At 42.6% G+C, this 26,633-nt stretch overlaps 1 protein-coding gene across 1 annotated transcript in view; it reads right to left on the bottom strand.

The window, feature by feature from the left end:
- The window catches only part of LOC119169944 (adenylate cyclase type 3), a 1,227,834-nt gene that overhangs the window by 52,013 nt on the left and 1,149,188 nt on the right, over positions 1–26,633 (bottom strand). The window contains exon 16 of the mRNA XM_075886158.1: positions 23,535–23,659. Coding sequence (XP_075742273.1) covers positions 23,535–23,659 — 125 coding nt within the window. The remainder of the gene's footprint in view (positions 1–23,534; positions 23,660–26,633) is intronic.

Below are 26,633 nucleotides of genomic sequence, written 5' to 3'. Positions count from 1 at the left end.
GAATCTGATGAGCGACGCCTAACTGCTCTACGCGTTGTTCATGATGACGTAACTGTGCCGCCACGCTGCAGTATAATGGTGCTCGTAGAGAATGACGGATTTTACAACCGCAAAGGCATAGCGGATACAAATGTAGGGCTGTTTTTGAACAAAGGTGTCTGCGTAGCTAGGGGTCTTGTTCACTTGACAAAAGGCCGTGCAGATGTCCTACTCACAAATTTCTCCAGTGAACTTCAACACATCGCTCAAGGCACGGCTATTGCCTACTTACACGACTTCTGTACGGCGACTGAACTATGCAGCTTAACGACATCAACCACTCGACCAGTGGCCTGCAACATCGACACATCCGTGACCGTCAATCAGAGCCTTCCGGACAGTCAAAAGAAACAGATTTACGCCTTGGTAAAAGAATTCTCTGATTGCTTTTCAAGTACCTCGAAGGTCCAGCGCACGTCAATCACGAAACACAGAATTACAACGCAAGACGACACGAGGCCTATATGCCAGCATCCATATCGGGTGTCACAGAAAGAACGGGAAATTATCAAGAAGCAAGTCGAGGAGATGCTTTCGGATGATGTCATCCAGCCTTCGAATTGTCCATGGGCGTCCCCCGTAGTGCTCGTTAAGAAGAAAGACTATACGCTTAGATTCTGTGTCGACTACCGAAAACTCAACAGTGTAACTAAACGAGATAAAACAAGCGACGGTAAAACAACGGTATATGTTTCAAGATTTTTACTGGGATAGGTGTTATTGATATCGGATGGTAGTTATTGAGGGAATGTACATCACCAGATTTATGCACAGGGACCACCTTCCAAGCGTTCCAGTCAGATGGCAATGTGGACGTCTGTAATGACTGTTCAAAAAGTTTTGACAATATTAGAGCAGAGTAGACTTGTGTACACTTCAACATTTTTGACGAGATACTATCTCGACCGGTCAACACTTTTAATTCACAATAAATCTTTCAACGCCAACGGCGTCAATAATGGGGTCCATTCGGAAGAAATTGGTTCTTGTTAAATGCGGGAATTTCGTGGAGGTGCTTTTAAGAAAGTGTGCAGCAAACACATAATTCAGAACATTGCAGCACTCGCTAACAGCAACTGGGACATTAGATTGGATTAATTTAGTTTAACGCGTTTTAGTTCCGCTGATGATGCTCCAAAACTTACGCGGGTTAAAACGGAGCAGCGAAGGAAGAGTTTTATCAAAAATTTTGGCTTTTGAAAGTGCAGTGCAGAATTCTCTATTAAATATCTGGTAGAATGACCAATGGCCTCTTCTGGCTGTTAATTTGGCGCGTCTGAATGCCCGCTTCTTTTTGTTGCGCATGCGTTTTAGCGTGTTATTAAACCATTGAGAGCGAGTATTTGATGAAACCTTTCTTTTAGGTACGAAGTGATCAATAAAGAATAGTAATTCGTTCTTATATTCTAGACAGTTCTGCTCAACTGATCGCTTCTCAAAGTTAGCAAAAAACAAGTCAACAAAAGATTGTAATTCTCTGTTCATTCCATCAAAATCCGCCTTACTATAGTCTTGCATAACATTGCTTTTTTCCTTGATGGAAACCCGTGCTTTTAAAGTAAAGGGGATTATACAGTGGTCGCTAATACTCTGTAGATGAGTTAAAGGCGAAGCTTGGTCAGGTGTAGTGGTTAAGTATTAGGTCCAATAAGTTGGCGGAAGTGGGAGTAATGCGAGCGGGAAAGTCAACGAGCTGGGTCAAGTTAAAGTCGAGGCAAAAAGCCAGAAATTCCTTGCTTTCGGATGAGCTATGCTTTAAAGTAACTTAGTCTCTTTCCCACATGATATTAGGAAAGTTGAAGTCGCCAAGAATGAACAAGAGTGATTTGGGATGTCTGACGAACAGCTGATTGATAACATCGTGCAGGTCATTACAGAAAGATGATGATGCGGTTGGTGACCGGTAGCAAACAAAAATACTATTTCACGAGAATCAATGAGCACACGCACGCACAGAAGCCCAAGTGAAGATAGAACATGAATAACACAAGAAGCAAGGTTATCGACTATCGCCAGCGAGACTCCACCATCGGACCTGCAATCGCGGTCACATCTGTAAAACTTGTAGCTTTTTCACGGTCTAAGATTTATTCGTTTTTAACTTTTGCTGAAAGCCAAGTCTCCGTCAGACCAACAATATCAGCGGAGCAGAAATCAATAGCAGAAGACAGTTCGTTGCGTTTATTCAGCACGCTCCGCACATTAGAAAAGAAAAAAAAAGAGACGTCTCCTGCGCAGCAATGAGACGGGCGTAGCTATGATGTGCGTGTAGTAACAGAACGTGCAGATACAGTGACCACATTGTGCTGTGTATAGAGGGCTCGTGGTGAGCGGATTTCGCTAACGCTGTCAGTTTCTGCGCAGTAAGCGTACATTTTATTTGTTCATGATTAGTTTGTTAAGTCGCAGCAAGTATGGTTGCCCGGCTGCCTTAGCAAAATCTGTTAGTTTCCTCCTTCAGTTTCATGTACATCTGCAAAAATCTTCCTTGTCCAAAGCTTAATTAAAGTGGAGCTTCACAATGCCGATAGACCAAAAGTACCACGGCTAATCGCGGACGATTTGAACTAATTAACTGACAGAAACTCAATCGCGGCCACCGAGTAAGCTCAGTGGTTAGAGCATCGAACGCTATATTCGAAACGCAATCGATGCCAATGGGCTGCTGCTTTTCGAGCGACAGGATAAGCTCAATACTTAAACTAAAACAATTACCACTCTTGTATTATTAAAAAAAGTAAAACAAAAATATTTCATTGAGTCTTTAAATAAAAAACGACGTAGTAACTACTTTTTTAATGGTTTTTTGATACAACTTGAAATACACGTTGAGTGCCCCTAACAGGGAAAATGCACACTATTTTATCTGACCGCTAAAAGAAGAGTGAATAGTTCCACTATGCGCACAAATGACGAAACTTGCCGTGGTCGAGTTTTTCGCCCTCTTCGGCCATCGCGAGAGCATGAGAGTTTCCGGGGCCTGGTTACAGTGTACTAGAAAGGGGCAGTGGAGGGAACGAGGCGGCCGCGCCGCGTCGAGGCTGATTCTCCGGTGGGTGACAGTAGCGGCGGCGCTGTAGTTTCATGGTACTGAAGATCGCGGGAGCGTCTGCATTGGGAGCGCGCGCACACGACCCTGCGAAAGCGTGTAATTGCTCGTTTTCAGTGCGTTTAAGGCATTTCTGAGCCTTTATCAGTGGACGCACGTACTACGCGCCATGGTGCACGAGTAAAAATGCAGGCATACCGAAATTGCGTCTATACATTCACTGTTTCAAGAGCCTGCTGACCCAGAAAAAAGAATGTCAATCGAAACTGGTACAGATCAACCTAGCTCCTTACTCAATGAGCGCTTTGAACTGCGTTACATCATAGGCGGCTACTGGCGAACTACAAAGAGAGGAGAAGTATCGAAACTATGATTAAATCATGCGCTTGTTTTGTCAGCGATCTCTAAAAAATACAGAGCACAGTGTTCTTCATTTATTTATTTTATTTATTTATTTACAGATACTGCAGGCCCTACCCGGGCCCATGCAGGAGTGGGATACAAACAATACTTTCAAGCAATAACTAGTAAGACACTGGAGTACAGGGCATAAATGAAAGAATACATAACTATCAATTACAGAAAAGTCAAATATATTTTCTCGCTGTTCAACAGCACTGCGCACAACTAAGAATATTTTTAACATTTGTAGCCGGATGAATTGCACTCAAATGACACTATTTTCAGCATGCATCACTTATATGGTGAAATTAATCTTTTTAATCTGTTGAGTGAATGAAGCCGTCGAGGCAGCATTCAATACTTCCGCAGGTAATGCGTTCCAATGAAAAATTGCGCGAGGAAAGAGAGCAAACTTGTGGGCATTAATGTGGCTGGGTGGCTGCCTAAACGTTTTGTTGTGATTTGTCCTAGCTGAAAGTTTAGAAGGCTGCAGAAGGTATCGTTCCCGTGATAATTTAAAGTCCCCGTGATCAAGTTGGTAGACGAATTTTAATCGGGATATTATCCTGCGCTGTTCTAGTATTTGTAGGCTTGCCCTCTTACGTAGATTAGTTACACTATGTTGTCGGGAGTGAGCGGAATATATGAAGCGCAGAGCTAAATTTTGAAGCCTTTCTATTTTCTTAATCAAATATTGTTGCCAAGGGCTCCAAATAATGTCGGCATACTCCAATTTTGGTCGCACGAGTGCTTTATACACTTTTAGTTTTAACGTGGGAGGAGTGTTACGCAGTTTTCTTTTCAAAAAGGATAATTTCTTCAGTGCACCCGAACACACATTTTCAACGTGCGTTTCCCAACTGAGGTTACTGGTAAGTGTAACTCCCAGATATTTAACCCGATCAGCTCTCGTGATTGCAGCGTTTCCTATGAAATATGTGCAATGAAGGGGTAACGTTTTGTTGGTAAACGTGACGGAATTTGTTTTTGAACGATTTATTTTTAGTCCCCACCTTATACATCAATCATTAATTGAGCGCAAGGCATCATTAAGTTTAATTTGGTCTTCTTGGTTATTTATGGATGTGCACACTACGCAGTCGTCCGCAAATAGTTTAATCTGGATCGGTGGCTCGACACAAAAATAAATATCATTAATATAAGCCAAAAAAAGAAGAGGTCCGAGGACTGAGCCCTGCGGAACACCCGAATGCACTGCCAACTCTTTCGAGAGACAGCCATTTATGGTAACACACTGTCTTCTGTTACTCAAGTAGCTCGCGATCCATGCTACAACCTTCTGCTCAATGCCTATAGCTAATAATTTTGTTATTAAATTCTGATGGGGTACGACATCAAAGGCCTTAGAAAAATCCAAAAAGATGGCATCGGTTTGACCTTTCAAATTAAGCGTTCTAATTAAATCATCAGTTATTTCAACCAGTTGGGTGACTGTCGACAAACCAGACCTAAATCCATGCTGCTGGGCATACAGTAGTTTGTTATTTTCTAAGTAAGTGATCATGGCCTTAAATATAATGTGCTCAAATAATTTACAGCAAGTACTAGTTAAGGCAACAGGCCTGTAATTGTTAACTTCCAAAGTGGAGCCCGATTTATGTACCGAAATTATTTTTGCCGAGCGCCAGTCATCAGGAATAACTGCAGCGTCTAACGATGCAGTGTAAATGCGATGTAAATATTTTGCCACCCAAACAGCATATCTACTCAAAAAAGTATTAGATAGTTCGTCTGGACCAGGTGATTTCTTTACATCTAGTTTGTGTAAAAGGCAAAGGACTCCATCCTCAGTGATCTCCACTTCTGGCATAAGGTATCGAAGAAAACAAAGAAAATTGCACAATGGAAGGGAGAAGAACACACTATAAGCAAATGCAGCAAAATACAAGATGAAAAAAAATAAAGCATCTTTATACAAAATCAAGAGAACGTATAAATTTGCAGTAGCTCACGAAATTTGGCCGGATCTCTCAAAGAAACAATTTCATCCGGAAGGCTATTCCAAACTGCGATGGCGCGTGGCAATGCAGAATTATTGAATGACTGTGTGTTGCCAAAGATGCGTCTGAAACTGAGATGATTATGAAGTCGACTAGATGTACGCGAAGGAATGTCAAGCGATAGACGCCTGGTCCACGAGTTGTAGTAGTACTTATGGAGGAGGCATAGACGGGTGACAGAGCGGCGGGAATCCAAGTTAGTAAGGGCAATATCGCGTTTGATTTGGGTGATGCTGGAGTGGTGGTTATACATTGAAGTGATGAAGCGGGCTGCACGATTTTGGTGGATTCCAGTTTATCTATTAGGTATTGTTGATGTGGAGACCAGATCGATGAAGCGTATTCCAGCTGAGGACGTACAAACGTTTGATAGGCCTGCTGCCGAATGGTAGATGAGGAATGATGCAGATTCCGGCGCAAGAATCCCAGAGTTCTGTTTGCTTTCGCGCATATCTTGTCGATGTGAGTACACCAGGCAAGATTAGTACAAAGATGGACACCAAGATATTTGTATGTAGATGAACAGGGAATTACAGCTTAACAGATAGAGTACGAAAAGTTAAAAACCGATTTCCTACGGGTGAAAGAAAGTACAGCACTTAGATGTGTTAAGCGTCATTTGCCAACGGTCACACCACTGATTTATTAAGTCGAGGTCCTTTTGTAAATGTACGTGGTCTTCTTCAGAGTTAATAGTTCTGTACACTACGCAGTCACCCGCGAAAAGACGAATTGAGGAAGAAATGTTACAAGGCAAATTATTATATAAATCAGAAAAAGAAGAGGGCCTAATACACTACCCTGGGGCACACCTGATGAAACAAATGGAGTAGACGAGCTGAAGTTATTGACAAATGTAAACTGCTGTCGATTGGACAAAAAATGTCTAAGCCAAGATAATGTTGATGAGTCGAGTTTAAGTGCAGACAGCTTACCTATTAGGCGACAATGGGCAACTCTCAAATGCTTTCGCATAGTCTAAAAAGATGCAGTCAACAATTTTATTACTATTCATGCAGTTATGTAAATCAGACGCAAATTCTAATAGCTGAGTATCACAAGGTAACGCTTTTCGAGAACCATGCTGATTTAGAATAGAGAAGTTATTTGACTCAAGATGGCTGTATATATGAGAGGTGATGATGTGTTCAAGCAGCTCGCAACAGATGCATGTTAGCGAAATGGGGTGGTAGTTACCGGGTGTGTGTTTGTTACCATCCTTGAATATCGAAATAACATTTGCTATCTTCCAGTCAGTTGGAAGTTGACCAGAAGATAAAGACTGTTGAAAAAAGTGGCATAAAAATTAGCTGGAGGAAGCGGATGTGTTTTTAAGTACCTTGGAATTAATATTGTCAACACCACACGATGTAGACAGCTTTAGACCGTGTATAAGTTTAGGTATGCCTTCAACAGTAACAATGATAGGAGACATAAAGCAGTACTCACAATCGGGACACAGGTAACCGAAGAAAAGTCTTCATTAGTAAAAACTGAGCAAAAAAAAACGAATTGAAGGTTGAAGCGCACTCAGATGCAGAGACAGGAACATTATCGGCGTTATGTAATGTAACAATGTCACTGCCACGCTCAGGCGAAATGGCACGCCAAAACATTTTAGGGTTAGTCAGTATAAGTGAAGACAGGTCGGCGGAAAAATATTTCTTTTTCGCTTCACTAATCGCAAGACAGTAAGATTTTAAACAGTCTTTATACATAGACCATGACTTAGAAGATGATAACCTTTTAGCTGAAGCATATAACCTTTTCTTTTTATTTCTGAGCGATCTAAGCAATTTATTAAACCATGGGTTGGACTTGTCGTTAGAGATTGTTATTAGTGGAACATATTTATCTATGAGGAGCGCTATAATGTTTCTAAAGGAATTCCAGTTATCCTGAACAGACCTGTTGGTGAATGAAGGAAGAAATGTACTGTGTAGGAAGGCATCAAGTTCAGAGTTCGTTAGATCACAATTTGCCTTGGTATAATCCCTGATTACCTTGAGCTGAACACCTGGAAATTTTAGTGGAATATTAATTGAAAACTGTAGAAGGTTGTGATCGCTAAAACTATCTAATTGCACAATTGTACCTATGATATGTGGCTCTGTTGTCAGAATAAGATCTAAAATATTAGTATCGCGAGTGGACTCTGAGACAAGCTGGATGAAATTAAAGTCAAGACATAGTTCGATGAATTCACTTGACGTACTGTTCGAAGAAGACGTGCGAGACCAATTAACATATAGTATGAACATCTAAGAGCCGTCAGACGACGTTCCAAAAGGGCATATCTACGCTGTGGAAGTGTTAGAGCATACAAAAACGCACAAAAAATACACAGTGTAATGCGCAGACGACTAGAAAATGTAGGTAAACGACGCTGGCGTTATTTTTGTGGCACGCTCTCTCCCCACACACCTGTTCCAAGAATTCCGAGCATTTAGTAGCCCTGTATCACAGAGGTTCCCATTTCGTGCGCTTGCTGTAGCCTTGGACAAAAGGGAAATTGTGGTAGCAAATGAATTTTGTGAACTGTAGGCCCGGCGCATTACAATGTGCTTTATTTGATAATTCTGTCACGTTAGTCAGCCAAAAAATAAATGCTTGCTATTGGGCCAAGCACCCTCGACTAGACTCTGTGTTTACGTTAAGTGAGCTGCAATGTGTTGTAGCATCATGTCGTCAAAGATCAGCTTATGGACCGGACGGCATTACGTACAATATTCTGAAAAACCTTGGGTCAACGGGCACAACCACCCTCCTAGATATTTAAAATAATCTATGGACGCAAGAAATTGTACCCGAGTCTTGGAAGCTCACTTGCATAATTCCGACCTTAAAACCGGCTAGGGTGCCCTTGAGCCTTGAATACTTGCACCCACAGTCTGACAAGCTGTCTATGTAAGGTAACGGAAAAAAAATGATTGATGCGCGACTTCAGTGGTGGTGTAACAGAACCGGTGTATTTTTTAATTACTTAACAGGTTTTAGGAAACAGAGATGCACAATCAATGAATATTGCACATGATAACGCATGTGGACATGAACGCGCCTGTGGTAGTTATACGGTAGCAGTGTTCATAATGAAACAAGCGCAAAAATACACACACTCAGAGAGGACACAGACAAATGCGTACTAGCAACTGACAATTTCATTTCGAAGCGAACACTAACAAATACACCACATTCGCTTCGAAATAAAGTTGTCAGTTGCTAATAAGCGCTTGTCTGTGTCCTCTCTGAGTGTGTGTATTTTTGCGCTTGTTTCATCATGAACCTTTACCAACACACCCAACTGGCAGTCATCCTAAAAGGTAGCAGTGTTCTTGGACATCAAAAGAGCATTTGACACAGTCAGTCACACTCATGTTCTGCGGAGTATGTTGGAACTCGGACTGTCTGGCAGGTCTTTGCGGTGGATCTCTGAATTTTTATCAGGTCGCAAAATATTCATTCAGACGAGCGAAGAAAAGAGTGCGGAACACGACGTCAGACAGGGAATGCCACAAGGAAGCGTACTCAGCCATTTTCTTTTCAACTGTGCTATGGCTGATTTAGCAAAAACACTGCCTTCTAGGTTGAAATACTCCTTATATGCAGATGATGTGTGCATTTGTGCATCGGGCACGGACGTTCGGTTGATTCAAATTGCATTGCTGGATGGCATAAATATTATTAACCACTTTTGAAAAGTAAGAGGAATGGTTGTGTCGCACGCAAGGACAGCAGTATTGCCCTTCAACCGTAAGAAGTTAAAAAACTTCAATCTCAATTTGGAAGGAGAACCATTGATGACTGTGACACAGCATTGGTTTCTCGGAGTAATATTTGATAGGCAGCTATCAAGGTCACCTCACATGCAGAAACTCGAAAACGAGGTGAATTTGCTAGTGAATATGCTCCGAAGAATCGCTGGGACATCATGGGAGGGATCTGTATCATCCATGGTAGCTGTTCATAATGCTTTAATACGACGAAAAATTGCATATTCTGCAGCAGTCTTACACGGCCTTTCCCGCACTTCAGAGGAGCGACTTCAGAGACTATTTGCTAGGGGACTGAATGTCTACCTAGGTGTTCTATGAGCGACTTCCAGCAGCCTTGTCATAGCAAAGACTCGACAACCATCATTTCCAGTTATGAGAGCAATCGAAACTTGCCACCATTTTTTTTCGCTTACAGACGCAACACAAAGACCACCCATTGGCACTGGAGATTTTACAAAGGGATAAAAGCAATGTTCATGAAGAAATACACAGTAATCTGTATATATTACCAGGAAATGAATTTTGGAGCTCCAAAGTGGACTATCGTTTATGGCTGCTTACAATACCAAGCATCGAATTATCAGTAGATGGCAATATCAAAAAGAAAGACATGTTCATCCAAGGTGCTCAACAACTAGCGCTTTATCAAATACACATGCGGTATCCAGGGTACATACACGTTTACACAGATGGCTCAAGGATATCAACGTCTTCAACATCAGCATTTATTATACCACAGCTCAATTTTCAAAAATCTTTTAAATCATGTCACACGACGTCATCTACTACAGCTGAATTTTCCGCTATTCTGTATGCTATAAAGCTTACAAACTCGGCAGCGGACGCGAGAAAATGGGTACTTTTCAGCGATTCACAGGCCGCTTTAAGATCACTCACCCGTACAAACACGACAATGATTAGTGATAGTATCACACACGAAACGCTGAAAGAGCTCACCAAAGCAAGCAAGGCGCAACATGAGATTGAATTTTAGTGGATACCTGGCCAGCAACATTCCTGAAAACACAGCGACCGACGAAGCGGCATGACAAGCACATCGTAAAGATGTTACTGTTTACTTACCAATTTCGAAAAATTAATTGCGTAGTATTATAAAGGCTACTACTTTCAGAATGAGCAAAACTGCTTGGTTTGACCAAAGTCCGACGAGCTGTGATTTATATCACATTGATCCATTCATTGAATTCAAAATTACGCTAGCATTAGATAGAAGTATGGAAATCATTACTCACCGGTTGCGGATAGGCACCGCATACACAAAACATTTTTTGCACAGAATTGGCCGAGCTGAAACTCCCAAATGCGAATTTGGATTCATAGATGAAGACGTGTGTCACCTTCTCATATACTGTCCACACCATGACACGCTGAGACGGCGTCTCAAATCGGAACTGTTGGAATTAGACCGCAGACCGTTTAGCATGAGGAAACTTCTGGGCCCGTGGCCAACTGGAGTTTTACAGACTCGCGCTGTAAAAGCGTTAGCACGTTTCTTACAAGACAGGGGAATCGCTGACAAGTACTAAGAAATAACGTTCTTTTATTTGCATAACACATGTACCTATTATGTGCAGTATCATATGACACCCATCAGGTGCGTGCTGAAGTGAATGACGTGTCGACTGCTTTGTACACACGAGCGAATACATCTTCATAAGGACGAGACGTGTGCTCTGCTGTTTTTGTGCTGATTGGATCAAATATTAAGGAGGGAGAATATCAGAGACTTCATACATTGACTTTTGAACATTTCCTGGTCATTATGTTGTGATATGTGCGTATGTGTTTTTGCATATGTGTGCTAGAGTGTTCCAACTTTCATGCAATGTTTTCCTATGTTTTCTTTTAAGATACGTGCTCAACTTCCACTCAAGGGCTAAGGAGTAGCCGGCGCCATACTTGTGTGCCAATATCTCTTTATATATCATATCAATAAAAAAAGGCCAGAAAAAATATTCGCCAAAGAAATAATAACGAGCCAAATGACGCGTATGAAGTGTGGCACCACGAAGCAGTTATCGGGGCGCAAAGCGCGGGAACGAAAAAAATTTGAATTGGTAGCACTCACAGAAGCGTTCTCTGTTGCTTCGATGTGCAAGCACCACAGGCCTACTAAATTCCCGGTGCAACGGCGTAATTTTCTGCAATAGCCTTGGCACATAATCTTTGTTCTGTGGTAGCAGGCGGCGCGCTCGTATGAGCGGACTGGAAAGTAGCCGAGCTCGTTGAAGGAGCCAGCGTATTCGAAGAGAGGCCTGTTTATTTATTTATTTATTTATTTATTTTTATTCAGAATACCCCTAAGGGCCCACTCAGGAAGGGAGGGGGCTATAGCACATACAGGTACATGAAATGATTAATAAGTCCAGAGAACGCAAAATAAATAGATTAGACTAAATATAAGGTCAATACTCTTTCCGCATAATATTAAATATACAGAATAAATGTTGTGAGTCAAACAATGATGAAACTATAAAGATCTTTTAAAAATGATCTGTACAAGGAAAGAAATAGTCACAGGAGTATAATAAAACGCAATCTAGGTTACAAGCACACGCGTCTTTAAAGCATAAAGAAATGACAACATCACCAATAGCACGTGTTAAATACTGAATTAGGCAAACACAGCAATAAATAACATGAACCATGAACATACGCAGTCTATACAGACAACACGATTTGCAGAAGAAGGAGGGGGGTATACCGCAAAAGGGTCACACGTTTGCACTCATGTTTTGTAGGTTCTGAAATACAGTGATATCGGTGACGGTTGCAATGTTTGATGGCAAGTCATTCCACTCGAGTATTGTGCGCGGTATGAAGGATCTAGCATAATCAAGTGTGCGACAATAGAAGCGTTACCGGTGGTTGTGAAAGTCATTCGGCTGCCACCGGCGAGAGCGTCGTGGAATTAGCGGCTTTTATGGTGCATTCAGACGATGGACCGAATTCGGATTTGTCATGGACGCGGACGGCTAATCCGCGGATGATCCGCCTGCAGGTGCATCCACACGACGGACGGTGTCCTAGAGAAAACAGCCGGACCACCCTCGACAGCAGATTCAGCGCTCACTTGCGCCCGCTGGCAGCAGACCGGTTTGAGAGTATTCAACATGGATGCCCGTGAAAAGTGACGCTTGGCTGCGATGTCTATCGCGTTGTGACAAATGAACGACGAGTGTTATTCTTTCAGGAAAAAAGGCAGTTGCTGGCAGAATGTTCTTTGAACACCATTGTTCCCCACTTGTAGAACTTCTGAACGCGTCTCTCATCCGTTCTTAGAAGCAGCACGTCGCCGTTTGCAGAAGTTAGAATATTTCCCCACCATGACGGCTAAGAATCTCGCGTGTCAAAACTACGGTGGCGTCATTTCCTGAACCACCAAAAGTGATGTCTGCGTATTTCATCACCTGAGAACAAAACCACCAAAAACGAAGTAAACCATGCTCAAGCGTAGATGATGCCGACCAGTCATGCAGCGAGATGTCCGCGAGTTATGGAGGACATGCCGCGAGCAGACGAAACGTGTACTGGTTGCCACCAACCCCGAGCTACACCGCTGAAGAACCGGGTCTCTCCCGCCAAAATCCCGATGTGAGAAATAGGTTGGGGTAATCCGTCCATGAGCCGCGCGGACGAGTCGCGGACGAGGGGAATCGTTGCTGTGAGGTCACGTGACGCGCCGTCCGTCCCACCACATCCAGAGTCGGTCCGTCGTCTGAATGCACCATAATTAACGACCGACGCATCGCTCCACTTGTTGGTGTTGTTGACAGCATCGTTGCGCTGAATCTGCCGGAAAAGACAGCGTGGCTCGTTGCTTGCCGATGCAGTGGCTGTAGCGCTGACGCTCTAAAAAGATCTATTTAAACATGTCGCGAAGGCTTGGGCGAAAAGTGGTTCAGGAGCTATTGCCAGTGACATAGACATGGAGAGTTATGGGAGCTGCAATTGGAGAGCGAGTATGTCTTAAGGAAACAAACACAAATAGTGAAAAAGAAACAAGTTTGATTCGAAGTCGAAGCAATCAATAAGTTTTACAAATGAGAGTTCTTTTTCCCAACAGTATTATGTAGGTGTAATGAACAAATAATTTATCGTGGTTTACATTATTACAAGCATTATTATGGCAAGCTTTCTCAGGAAACGAAGAATCTCATTAAGGAGCGTCAAATCATGATAGTCTCAAGTACAACAGACAAAATAGAACTGGCAGAGCTTTCAAAGTTCATTAATAGGCGTAAAGTATGCGATGTGAGAAGGCATAACACGAACAGAATTGAACACGCTCTAAAAAACGGAGGAAGCGTCAAAGCAGTGAAAAGGAAACTTGGGATATGCAAAAACTGGATGTGTGCCCTAAGGGGCAAAAAAGGCAAAATAACTAACAATGCGGATAGGATAGTTAAAACAGTGGAGGAATTTTACAGAGATCTGTACAGTAGCCGGGATAACCACGACTTTAATACTATAAGAACTAGCAGTAACCCAGATGACACCCCACTCACCAGCAATGATAGAAGAAGTCAGAAAAGCTTTGGAGAGCATGCAAAGAGACAAAGCTGCTGATGAGGATCAGGTGACATCAAATCTGATGAAAGATGCAGGACAGATTGTGTTAGAAAAGCTAGCCACCCTGTTTACGAGATGTCTCCTGACGGGAAGAGTACCAGAGTCTTCGAAGAGCGCTAACATCATCTTTAATACATAAGAAAGGAGATGACAAGGACTAGAAGAATTGCAGGCCGATCAGCTTGCCCTCTGTAGTATACAAGCGATTTACAAAGGTAATTGATAACAGAGTAAAGAAAACATTACAATTCAATAAACCAAAAAAACAAGCAGGATTTTGAAAAGGCTACTCAACAATCGACCACATTCATACTATCAATCAAGTAATAGAGAAATGCTCAGAATATAACTAACCACTATACATAGCCTTCATAGATTACGAGAAGGCGTTTGATTCAGTAGAAATATCTGCCGTCATGCAGACACTGCGGAATCAGGGCGTCGGTGAAGTATATATAAATATCCTGGAAGAAATCTACAGGGGATCAACTGCTACCATAGTGATTCATAAAGAGAGCAACAGAATACCGATCAAGAAGGGTGTAAGGCAGGGGGACGCAATCTACCCAATGCTATTTACCGCGTGCTTACAGGAGGTTTTCAGAAGCCTAAATGGGAACAGTTAGGGATAAGAGTTAATGGAGAGTACCTTAGTAACCTGCGCTTTGCCGATGACATTGCATTGCTGAGTAACTCAGGGGACGAATTGCAACTCATGAATACGCAGATAGACAAAGAGAGCAGAAAGGTGGGTCTCCAAATTAATCTGCAGAAAACGAAAGTAATGTACAACAACTTCGGAAAAGAGCAGCGCTTCGAGATGGGTAATAGTGCACTTCAAATTGTAAAAGACTATGTCTACTTAGGGCAGGTAATAACCGCGGAGCCAAACCACGAGATTGAAGTAACTAGAAGAATAAGAATGGGGTGGAGCACATTTGGCAAGCACTCTCAAATTATGACAAGTAGATTGCCACTATCCCTCAAGAGGAAGGTATATAACAGCTCTATCTTGCCGGTACTTAGCTACGGAGCAAAAACCTGGAGACTTACAAACAGGGTTCAGCTTAAATTGAGGACGACGCAGCGAGCAATGGAAAGAAGAATGGTAGGTGTAACCTTAAGAGACAAGAAGAGAGCAGAGTGGATTAGGGGACAAACGGGGGTTACGGATATCATAGTTGAATTAAAGAAGAGGAAATGGACATGGGCCGGGCATGTAGCACGTAGACTGGATAACCGCTGGTCATTAAGGGTAACTTACTGGATTCCCAGAGAAGGCAAGCGGGTTAGGGGAGACAGAAGGTTAGGTGGGCAGATGAGATCAAGAAGTTTGCCGGTATAAATTGGCAGCAGCAAGCACAGGACCGGGTTAACTGGCGGAACATGGGAGAGGTCTTTGTCCTGCAGTGGACGTAGTCAGGCTGATGATGATGATGCTGATGATGATGATGAAATTAACACAGAAACTTTTAGCGCCCTCGGTTCACGCTATTGTTACTCAGCGCAGCCTTTCCACTACATGGGCATACATGGCAAGGCCCGTTCGTAAAATTTGGTTGCGAGGACTCACCCCCTCTCGTGTTTTAGTGTTCTGCGCTGGCTTGCGTTTTTTGTTGTGCGTGAAAATTTTTAGGTGCGTTTTATCGTTAGTGAACGCCTTCAGTGATCTGTACAACGGGCAGCGGAACGATGCGAATAACATTTAACGTGGAGTGCTTTCATCGGTAGCTGCGGAAACAGTATGCTGTGCAAGGATGCAGTAGCAACAAACGTATGTCTGGTGACCCATATGTTGTAGATAAGAAACAAGGACAACGGTACGGAATGCACTGTTGGCTGGCCTTTCGTGCGTCTGTTTTCCTGCAACTCGGTTTCCTTCTTGAGCGTGCAGTGCCTACTATTCGCGTTATCGGTGTGCAGATTGCCAAGTTACATATCACAGTACAATTCGCATGTCTTCATTCTCATACGTAGCGGTAATTTGTCAGAGCATAATTAAAAAACGTAACGCAGGAAGTGTCCGCATTTTTTTGTTTTGTTCTTATAACTATTTTGTGCGGTGCAATAAATGTGAGTTACTGTGACCTATAATAAAACTAAAATGTCATTTTAACGTGACTATGAGTCATTTCTTCCTGGTAAAACAGAATATCAAAAGCATTGCGCATGCCAAAGAACCTGCCTATGTGTGAAACAAATACACCACGATGCAGATATCACATGTACACTCTGCTACACTGTTGGTTGCCTTATTCCATCGGTGGAAGATGCCACGAATGGCGAATGAAATTTCGACGAATTAGTTTCCTTCTAAAAACGAGGCAAAGTGAATGGCAGTACACCTAACCGTCACTATTTAGTAATGAGTTTCCATTATATTAGCTGGCGTTGACTTTGTGTCCTCGTGAATGACTCCTCGGCGACCGCCTTAGCGCGAGTTCTTAGCGATCAGGAGCCCATGAAAAGTATTAAATGCAAAACATTGCTTAGCGAACTTCGGCGACTTTGAGTGTATCTATCTATTTAGCCGCTTAAGTTGGGGGCTCTCGTGGTCACCCCCTTAGTTTGCCGTAAACCAAAATTAGCATGGGAGGGTAAGATGGTTTGACAAATATTACGTGCTGGTTAAGACATGAAAAATGTCCCAATCCCATCACGTACGTCGTCAAACACTTGCGCCAGACAGTGGCACATACCCACGGGTGGGCATGTGCCACTGGTATGCGGGTATGTGCCACCGGTGATTGACACTTAGTATCTACCCAGGAATGACGAGAACAAACATAAGCAATTTTAACACGGGAATGTTTAGCAATACCCGACTTCGGTAGCGTCGTCCCGACGAAGTCCTAGAGTAAATGTTAGTGTTGAGAAAAACTTGACATTGGCACCGTTGACTCTGCGACAAATGCGAATAATAAATTTTAGGGTCCCAGCAGAAGTTGAACCCAAGTATTCTTAGAAGTGTGGCAGCTTGGGCTAGTTGGTATGGCATGACGATAGTTATAGCGCGAGAACAAAACGACGACACAGAGACAAGGTGTCTTTCGTGTCCTTCTGGTCTCTGTGTCGTCGTTTTGTTCTCGCGCTATAACTATCGCCAAGTATTCTGCGTGGCAGTCAAGCATTCTACAAGAGAGCTACGCCAGGTCTCTGTACTACTACTCAAATAGAAACTAATCTTCTTGAAACGTCAATAGTGATTGCAGTGGTACCTACCCAATGTTCTAGACATTACATGTGTACTCCTTTTGTACAGCCGTCAAGTCGGGTTAGCGTCGATTGTGGTTAGTTGCCATACACTGAAGTTTATTTATGCAGTAGCTCCTAGGGCCAGCATCCTCGCAAGCATCAGCGCTTCATATCATCTTCCGGCGTTGCTAATACGCATGCTCCAGTTGGCATTCTTGAGAAAGTGCAAACAACCGGTTGTATAAACATCTGCATCTCTTCAACTTAGGTCTGTGCATATGCAACATTTGTACATATATTTGGCGTCATTTCAAGACGTGTCACTCAATAAAATAAGTTGCAACATGATCACCTTCCCTCCGCATGCTTCGCATAACGCCGATTGCCAGGTACGTGGGATCTGCTGAATTTTTTAGATGAAATTGCGTGCTAGTGTACACAAAATGACGTCACTTTTTTACCAGTTATTGCTGCACGTCCGCTTGACTTTATGTTCCACCGGAAGTGTTCCCTTGAACACGCACAACTCATTTCACCATAACACCTATGAACGCAATAATTGATTTGATTAGCACTCCGTTCAGTTACATATTTAACAGGGTCTCTTTGGCGGGAAATTTTGAGTGTGCCATGAAAGTAGCTCGCGTAACAAAAATTTTTTAAGGACGCTGCAAAAATAAATTTCAAAAATATGGCCCAATGTTCATATCAACGCTTTTCTCAAGGGTCGCGGTACGCCTGATATTTAAGAGGGTATATTTTTCCACTGCAAACCAAAATCTTTTTTTTTTTTGCTGTGGGCAGTGTGGGTTTCAATAAAGGAAGATTGACTCAGGCTGTCCTATTACATATTAGGGACAGCCCACTTCAAAACTTTGAAAAGAAGCCTTACCCTGTCTAAATATTTGTGCACTTCCGTAAGACTTTTGATTCGAGAAAGCTTGGCATATTAATTAAGAAACTACAAATGAATGAAATACGCGGGCTTGCGCTTTACCTTATGAAAAGCGACCTTTGGGCAAGAAAGCAAGAAGAATACGTACAGCTTCATAATTTTAAATCTGAATTTGGTATAAACAGGTATGACGTTCCTCGAGGATCAATACTTGGTCCTTTACATTTTGTATTCTACATCAACGACATTGTAAACATTCCTTTTACACCAAAGACAGTCACGCACGCCGATGATATCAATGTATTATTTTCTGGTTTAGATATCTGCAATAGTGAGACAACTGCGAATTTCTGGTTGAAAGAACTAAAGTGATGATTTTCAGTCAACCAGGTAAAATTAAATACGAAAAAAAAACTAACTTTAGGCTCTTCAAGTAAAAAAAAAAAGCAGACCTGTAGACGCCATCCTTTTAATTTTTCATGGCGAAACTATTGCTCAGGTAAACAATATGCAATTCCTGGGCGTATGTTTTTAAAGCGACCTAGTAGGTCGGAGTTTGTAGATAACCTAAAAATGATATCAAGGTTGATTGGTTTAATTTGACGCTTGCATCCTCTACTTCAAGGGAAAATTAAACGGCAGGTGTACTTTTCTTTTGTTCACTGGCAAATCATGTATTCGAGTCTGGGGTACGTGTAACAAAAAATAGTGGAAGTGTTATTTTTCTCCAAAAAAGTGCACAATGTCTGCAACTACCTCGGTCCCCACAAATGCGTTTTTTTTGTGTGTGTGTAACGTGCCACCATTCCCAGAGTGCTATTGGGTACAACTAGCCATGTTAATCAATAACAAAATTAAAAATGAATTTCGGAGTTTTTCTGATAGGTATTGAAGCAGAGATGTTACATATAACCTGCGTGCTGTGGCATTGGTGGGGCCATCGTGTCGGACGGACTATGGTGTACATTCAATTGATAACCAAATCGTTCTATTATGCAGCAACATTCCAGAAGTAACTGAACACGCTGCGAAGACTAAAAACATTACACAATTTCGCAAGCAAATTACGAATGTAATAATCTAAACCCACTGGTAGGCGCAAGGACCGAGGGTGGGTAATGTATATGTTATATTATTGTAAATATTGCTTTTTATTACAGCTAGTTTTTTATGATATGAAGCAATACGAAGAGGCGAGTGAGCTGGTACTGATCTATAATTGCGTAATTGTTGCGGGCAAAAGACACCGACAAGAATGTGTACACCACAAGTGCTTAGTTGGAAGTGATTCATTATGGCGTAAATGTAGCGCGAAAAAGACACAGAACAAGAAGTGTACACCACAAGCGTTTGGGTGTACACAGCGAAGCGCTTGTGATGTTTAGTACCTTTGTTTGAATATTTAACTGATATTTTTTCAATTGTAGTGTTCCTCGTCTGTTTGTGATTTGTATGTATGTTATTGAATATTTTATGTATTGTTATGCTGTATGCTTGAGGTGACTCACGAAGAGTAGACCAAGCAAGGAGACACTCTTTTGCCCCCTTATAGTGGAAATATTGTAAAAATGCCCAAAATAATGAAATAAAAATAAAATGAAAGTAGCACACGGCTAACATACAAAAAATAATGATTGTGAAAGCTGTTCGCGTTCGTCCTGGGCATGCTTCAGAATTCGCTTCGTTCGCCCTTCTTTGTGTCGGAGCAGCGCGCTTTAAAGGTCGAGCTGTGACAGTCGTTAGTTCTCACTCGTCCTGCATACGTTATTTTCGTGCGTCCTTTCTGCTTCGGGAGTGCTGCAAGTTCCAAGCTGCTTGACTTTTTCACGTTATGTTACAATTTGTTGCTATAACAATGGTTAATTACACCTTTTGGCGAAAAGATGCAGAACGATTGATATAAAACACTCTGTGAAATACCACTGTGCAAACACGTTTTCCTTTCGTGCTACACCACTTTCTACGACAGACGGATTAGTCATGTTTTTTTTTCTCACTTCCCTGTTCTATATTATCGTTGCCGCGATGGTTTTCTACAAAGGAGGGGCATCGCTATGCGCGTTTTTTTACTTCATATTGCTAAGACAAATGAAAAACATTCGAGATCGCTGTCACGAGCGGTCTCCATTGGCTGTGCTATCAGTTACGTCGTTCTCAGCGTCGTACCTAAGCATGTCCGCCATGGGCTGTTGTGTCAGTAACGTTGTCTATCTTGTCACAGCCATGGGGCCGAGTACGCGCATCAATTTCTACTAAGTTCTTCCACGTGGGTAAGCCACGTATCCTAAGAACTATCAAACAGCAGCGCCTCTACTGAAGCGCCGACCATGAAAACGTAAGAGAGATCGCATTCGCAAGGGTAATTTTCTGTCCGGGCAAAAAAAAAAAAAGGCCCGGGAGACTGAATGCCAGCAGAAAATGCGCACCAATGATCCGGCAGGCTTCCAAGGCGCAGAATTGCGAACGGGAATGCAAGCACCAGTGGCGGGCGGATCCTCCAAACCACGCTACCTTGTTAGCTCGCGATGTCAAACGCTTGCGACAACGGCGCGTCAAACAAGGGGCCTTGCGGGTATGGTTGCAAGCACAACAGCGCCATCATAATGATCGCGAGAGCACTTTCGCCGAGGTAAACGCCCACTTTTGGTGGTAGTTTCTCCAGCGGAACTTAGGTTTTGAGTGCGATGTCTGTAACCAACTGTGGTAAACTGAAGCCAAGCGCGTGTCTAACCTTATTACGAAGCACAAACCAGTAATTGTGAATCGTTTCAGTGCAGCGTTCGGTTGAAACCACTGCTAGACACCGGGGCCGCACGTTTGAACTTGATTGATTGATTGATATGTGGGGTTTAACGTCCCAAAACCACTATATGATTATGAGAGACGCCGTAGTGGAGGGCTCCGGAAATTTAGACCACCTGGGGTTCTTTAACGTGCACCCAAATGTGAGCACACGGGCCTACAACATTTCCGCCTCCATCGGAAATGCAGCCGCCGCAGCCGGGATACGAACCCGCGCCCTGCGGGTCAGCAGCCGAGTACCTTAGCCACTAGACCACCGCGGCGGGGCACGTTTGAACTTTCACTGGCCAAACTTTATGTACAGAGTGCTTGGACGGTAATCATTTTTAAAGACGATAGTCTTTCTTGGGGACCTTCGACACCAAAAATTTAGTTCATCTGTCTTTCTGACTGTCTGTCTGTCCGCTTGTACTTTTGTCTGTTTGTCCGTGGGAATGACTTTTTCTAACGGCACCAAACAATATCTCAAACAGCCAACCCCACCCGCACGCCCACCAATATTTCTCAAGTTTTAGCGTTCATACTTGTGCGATTTTCAATTAAGAAAGCAAATATTGCGCATATCTGAGGCACCATAACAGCACTTCGATGTTTTGTACGTGTGCCTTTTTACTAGATAAAGCACACTCAAGAAATTCTAAGGATCGTAGCGTTTTTTACGCTGCGCTGAAAATGCAACACGATGCTCAAAAAGGCAAGTGCTTCCAACGCTTTGCTAAGACGACACAGTGGTGGCACCTGCCCGTCGCTTTCCGTTCTACACCTTATCGCCTCCGAGACAGGCGCGCATCTTTCTCCGCGGGAGCGCACGCCTTCCTTTGTTTTCGAAGATAACTGCCAGATGGCGCTCGTGTCTGACGTGCCTCGATGGGCTCGTTTGTCTTCGCTGCACGCATCGAGACTCTCTAATGCAGCGCTTCCAGAATACAATTCACCGATTTTATCGCACAGAATAGTAAATAAACGTTTTTATCTCTCTCCACACGAAAGACTATCGTCTTTCAAAGACATTTGCAGTGATACATGCAGATACGGGGGCACTTTTTCAAGTATTCAAGTTTTATGGACAAAAACTGTGAGAAATCAACGTCGCAGACCTGGCCTCAACTTTCCAAAAGCTTCGCAAATGTTTTTTTATATTATTTTCCTAAAAATACGCTTAGGACACAAATAGCCAAGTTTATTTGAAAGCCTAAGCGAGAGAGCATGATAACACAGAAGTGTTAGAAATGACTGTGGGTGATGCTCCAGTGGCACAGATGGAATATTCGCTCGTGTGAAGGTTCGTTGTATATATAACCAAAAGATACAATGGAGTCAAGCAATTGACTCGATGAGGCTATGATTGATGCATAAAAGGCGACGCGCTTTACCGATAATCTGATTACCGACAGCTGACGCTGTTATCGCCGCTATGAGCGTGCAACGTGTGTTTTGCCTCCACTTTGACTTTTCTTCTACCAGCAATAAATGTGCCAGAATAAAACGTTTCGTTTTGACACGCTGTCTGCTGTCGTCATTTGAGGGCATGACCACGTGAAAATATTTTTAATGCAGAGCCTCTGACAGACTTTCACGCAATGATACACTGTTAGATTTGTCCAAGCCATCAGTCATCCTCAATATACTTGCCCGTTCTTTGGTCTGAAGCCGAACAAACAGACTTTTGAGGCTCCAGCTGGATTGCCAATTATTAGGCTGCTGTCACTACCCGTACTTTCTAAATAATTGTGAGCATGGAGTTTCTTTTTAAATGCAAAGCATTTCTTAGCAAACTTCGGCAACATTGAGCGTATCTATCTATCTATCTATCTATCTATCTATCTATCTATCTATCTATCTATCTATCTATCTATCTATCTATCTATCTATCTATCTATCTATCTATCTATCTATCTATCTATCTATCTATCTATCTATCTACGACATTTAGCTGTCGTGGCCGTTTTGACAAGGGTATCGATACCAAACTTGGTATGGCATAACAAGGCTGTACAAAGAACATATATGACTATTCATAACATGAAAATTACGACATGTATGTCATGATTGTCATTATATACATTTCATGGTCCTGCAGCTCTTGTGGTAGCTTCGTTTCCATGGCATGTTGCAGAAGTGGTATGGTATGACATGATTGCATGGGGAAGACAAGTGACAAACCCTAACTTAAAAATCATGACATGCATGTCTTGTACCAACATGCCTACATGCACGCTCATGATGCACTCGTGGCCGTTTCGCTAGCGTCACATATACCAAATTTGGTATACAGTACATGAATGGACGAAAAACCTATGTGTGGTGCATACATGATAATCATGAGATGCGTGACATGTAAGAACATGACTACATGCTGCGCTCGTGATGCGCTCGCGGTCGTTTCGCTAGCTTCACATGTACGTAACTCAATATTACGTGACGCGAACGAATGACATGGGTAAATAACATAGGCATACCATTCTATAACTTAATGCAATACTACCAAGCACGCAGCTTCACGTGTTACATTCGGCGTAACTTTTGTTACACTTATGGAGTTGATGCTATTTTTATGCGTTGGACACCACTGTTAAGATCACTGAGTTCAGCATGCACCGTATTCTCTTCTAGCACCCGCCCAAATACTGGTGTTTTTAAATCTTTCTATACTAAGTATCAAATTTACGGCTATTACTCGCCAACGAGCCTGTATGTTTCTCGCCTTTTCAGTGCTTTAAATACGGCTGGCAACATTCACCATGTCTTATTACTTGCAAACTTGCCTGGATATTTCCAGCCTTTCCGGTGCTTTCCATGCGACTGGCAACATTCACCGTGTTTCCCCATATGTCGAAATGTGGCTTGCGGGCACCAATCACGCCAGAAGTAATGGGTCCATGGTTGATGCCTGCCGAAACATAATGCTCTTTCTCAGCTACACACACAACAACAATGTACAGACCTTGCATATTGTGAACATTAAGCAGGAGATCAGACAAAAAGGACCATGAAAGCTGTACACTTATCTTTTGCACTATTTCAACCGAAAACCGATGCGAGAACCACATGCTTCCATGACTAGCTATACACCACGTCTTAGGCAGGTCAAAGAAACGAAAATAAAATGCTCTCACTTGATGTTTTTCATAGCACGTGCAGAAAAGTTAAGACGACACGCGAAATAGGCAGTAAAAGGTAGGTGTGTGGTTTAACGTCCCAAATCACCATATGATTATTAGAGACGCCGTAGTGGAGGGCTCCGGAAATTTCGACCACCTGGGTTTTTTTAAAATGCACCCAAACATGAGCACACGGGCCTACATCATTTTCTCCTTGATCGGAAGGCAGTAAAATGTCGATTTTTATTGTGTTGTCATGTCTTCGAAAGTGAAGAGACACTAGTAAAGCGTGCGAACTCGACCTTGTTAATACATATCACTGTGTAAAACAGCGTGAGACAACGAAGACGAGCGCTCGTCTCTCTTGGTCTTTCTCGTCTCCTTCATGTCTCGCTCTTTTCCATTATGACTAGTATAGAAAGCTATACTCGTATTAGTCGATTTATTACAGTGGGTTCTGTCAAAAGATGCAAGGTCTTCTTGAGGTTGTGGTAGACCACATGAATTCCTTACCCACAGTGAAATACATCTTACAATCAGAACAACATAGCCTGAGCGAATGAATTACAAGTTGCTGGACGTAGCAATAATAAAAAATAATAGACTATGTTGCCTAGAGAAGTATAAGGAATGCGGAAGCACGTACGGGAGAAATTTAGTGAAGCTCGCTCAAACACGAAAAGGACGTGGTGTCCAATAACTGAGTTAAGAGGTGTATCTAAACGTGATGGCCATCAGTTATCACTTCGCTCACGCTTTTCAGATGATGAGCTTTGCAGCAGAGTCCACTTTGCAGCAGCATCACAAGCACAATTCTCTGGATCTCATTTTGCTTCATTACGCACGTTCAAGCCATCTGTCTGCCCACGCAACTCTACCTTTGGCATAAACTGAGCCATACACCTTTAAACAGGCACACGATGTAGGCTTCGAGAGTGGAGTAAAGAGCAATCTTTGCTTAATCAAGAAACTGATCGTACCTTTCATCAACATGCCAGCGACTGCGCCATCGAGAGCCTCGTCACAGCACGAGGACACTATCACCTTTATAAGAGGCCTGCCCTCGCCACCTGAGAGCAGTGGGCTTTGCAGCAGCATCGCAAGCACATTGCTCAGGAACCCATTTTGCTTAATTGCGCAGGTTAGTGATTACATGCAGGCCTACTGCTATCGCAGCGACGACCGCTTTTTGCTGCTGATGCTGCTGCTGCTGCTGTTGCTGCTGCTGCTGCTGCTGCTGCTGCTGCTGCCGCCACCACCGCCGCAGCCGCCGCCGCTGCTGCTGCTGCGGCCGCTGCTGCTGCTTGCCACCACTGTATTCGCATCTGTTAACTAAAACTGACGATTTAGTAAACAGAAGCTTTAGGAACAACTTGGCTATTTATAGTATAAAATAAGACGAGAAGGAAACAGGAGCCGAGCTCACAGACAAAAAAAAAAAAAAAGATGTTTTGCGCAGGCTAGGGATTACGACAAACAGAATTAAAATGCGCCACCGAATAGGTAGAAAGTAAGACAGGGATCGTCCGTACATTATAAAATTACTGGACTACTGAGAGGAGACCGCGATAATGAAAGCGTGCCTAAAGTTTAGATTCAAAATTGTCAGTCAGCGAAGACTACTCGAGAAGAATTCGTGACATCAGGAAGAAAGTATGGGAAAGCGCGTCACAGGAAAAGATTAACGGTGCTAAAGTTAAGCTGGTTTTCAATAAGTTAAACGTTAACGGTGACATACGTGGGTGAGATACAACAAAAAATAAGCGGTATGAGTTGTCAAAGAGCCACAAATGACACCAGAATAATAGTAATCACGTATTCAAGATCCTTAACATATACTACTGTAGCGTTAATAAAGCTGTAGAACTTGAGGGCATGCTGTTATCTGTCGCGAACATTGCCATGTTTATAGAGACATGGCTGAATAGCGAAAGATCTTATAGTGAATTTGCCCCTCATGGCTACAAGGTCTTTCGCGGCGACAACGATAGAAAACGTGGAGGTGTGGCCATTCTGCTTAAATCGTTCTTCTAACTAACATATCACTCGTCCTTCTTCTAATCTAAATTGTCTTTCTTCTAACATCTAACTTTTCAGAATGCCTGATGCACTATACATTGAAGCTGTCTTCTGTAAAGTACATATAAACAAAGTAGGCTTTGTACTTGGAGTTTTTTTTAGACCTCCCTGCTGTTCTGCAGCGGTATACTTAAAAACTTTGAGGAATACTTACAATGTCATATAAGAACAAATAATCGCCTAACCATAGCAGGGGACTTCAATTTACTTATGACGTTGATTTGCTGAGCTTCATATCACTTTCGTTCAATGTTGATGGCAACACAATGTTGGTCGTCTTATTAACATTCGAGTTGGTAAAAATGTTTCATTAATCCACGAGAATGCATGCGATTGGAGGACCAACATGGACTTCTTTTGTGGAAGTGGTGCCATTAGAAATCAGATAACCTGTGAAGTTACTAACGGCAATTCTTACCATAAAGCTGTCCTGTTGTCTTTGTCGAATGTCCATTTTTACCGCCAGAACGCTATACATTATTTCCTAATTTTCCCCTGCTGATGACGAATCTATTATAGTTATGCTAGATTTCTACTTCGATTATTTTCAAAACAGTACTTGTACTGTGAATTACTTATGGCCTTCTTTTAAAGACATTGTCTCTGCGTGTACACAACATGTTTTGCCAAATTTTGTGAACGAATTTGTGCAACGAAGCCTATGGATTTCCAGGGAGGCGATAT

This window comes from Rhipicephalus microplus, chromosome 2, assembly GCF_043290135.1.
Source record: "Rhipicephalus microplus isolate Deutch F79 chromosome 2, USDA_Rmic, whole genome shotgun sequence".
Taxonomy (NCBI): domain Eukaryota; kingdom Metazoa; phylum Arthropoda; class Arachnida; order Ixodida; family Ixodidae; genus Rhipicephalus; species Rhipicephalus microplus.
This window is presented reverse-complemented; position numbering and strand designations above follow the sequence as displayed.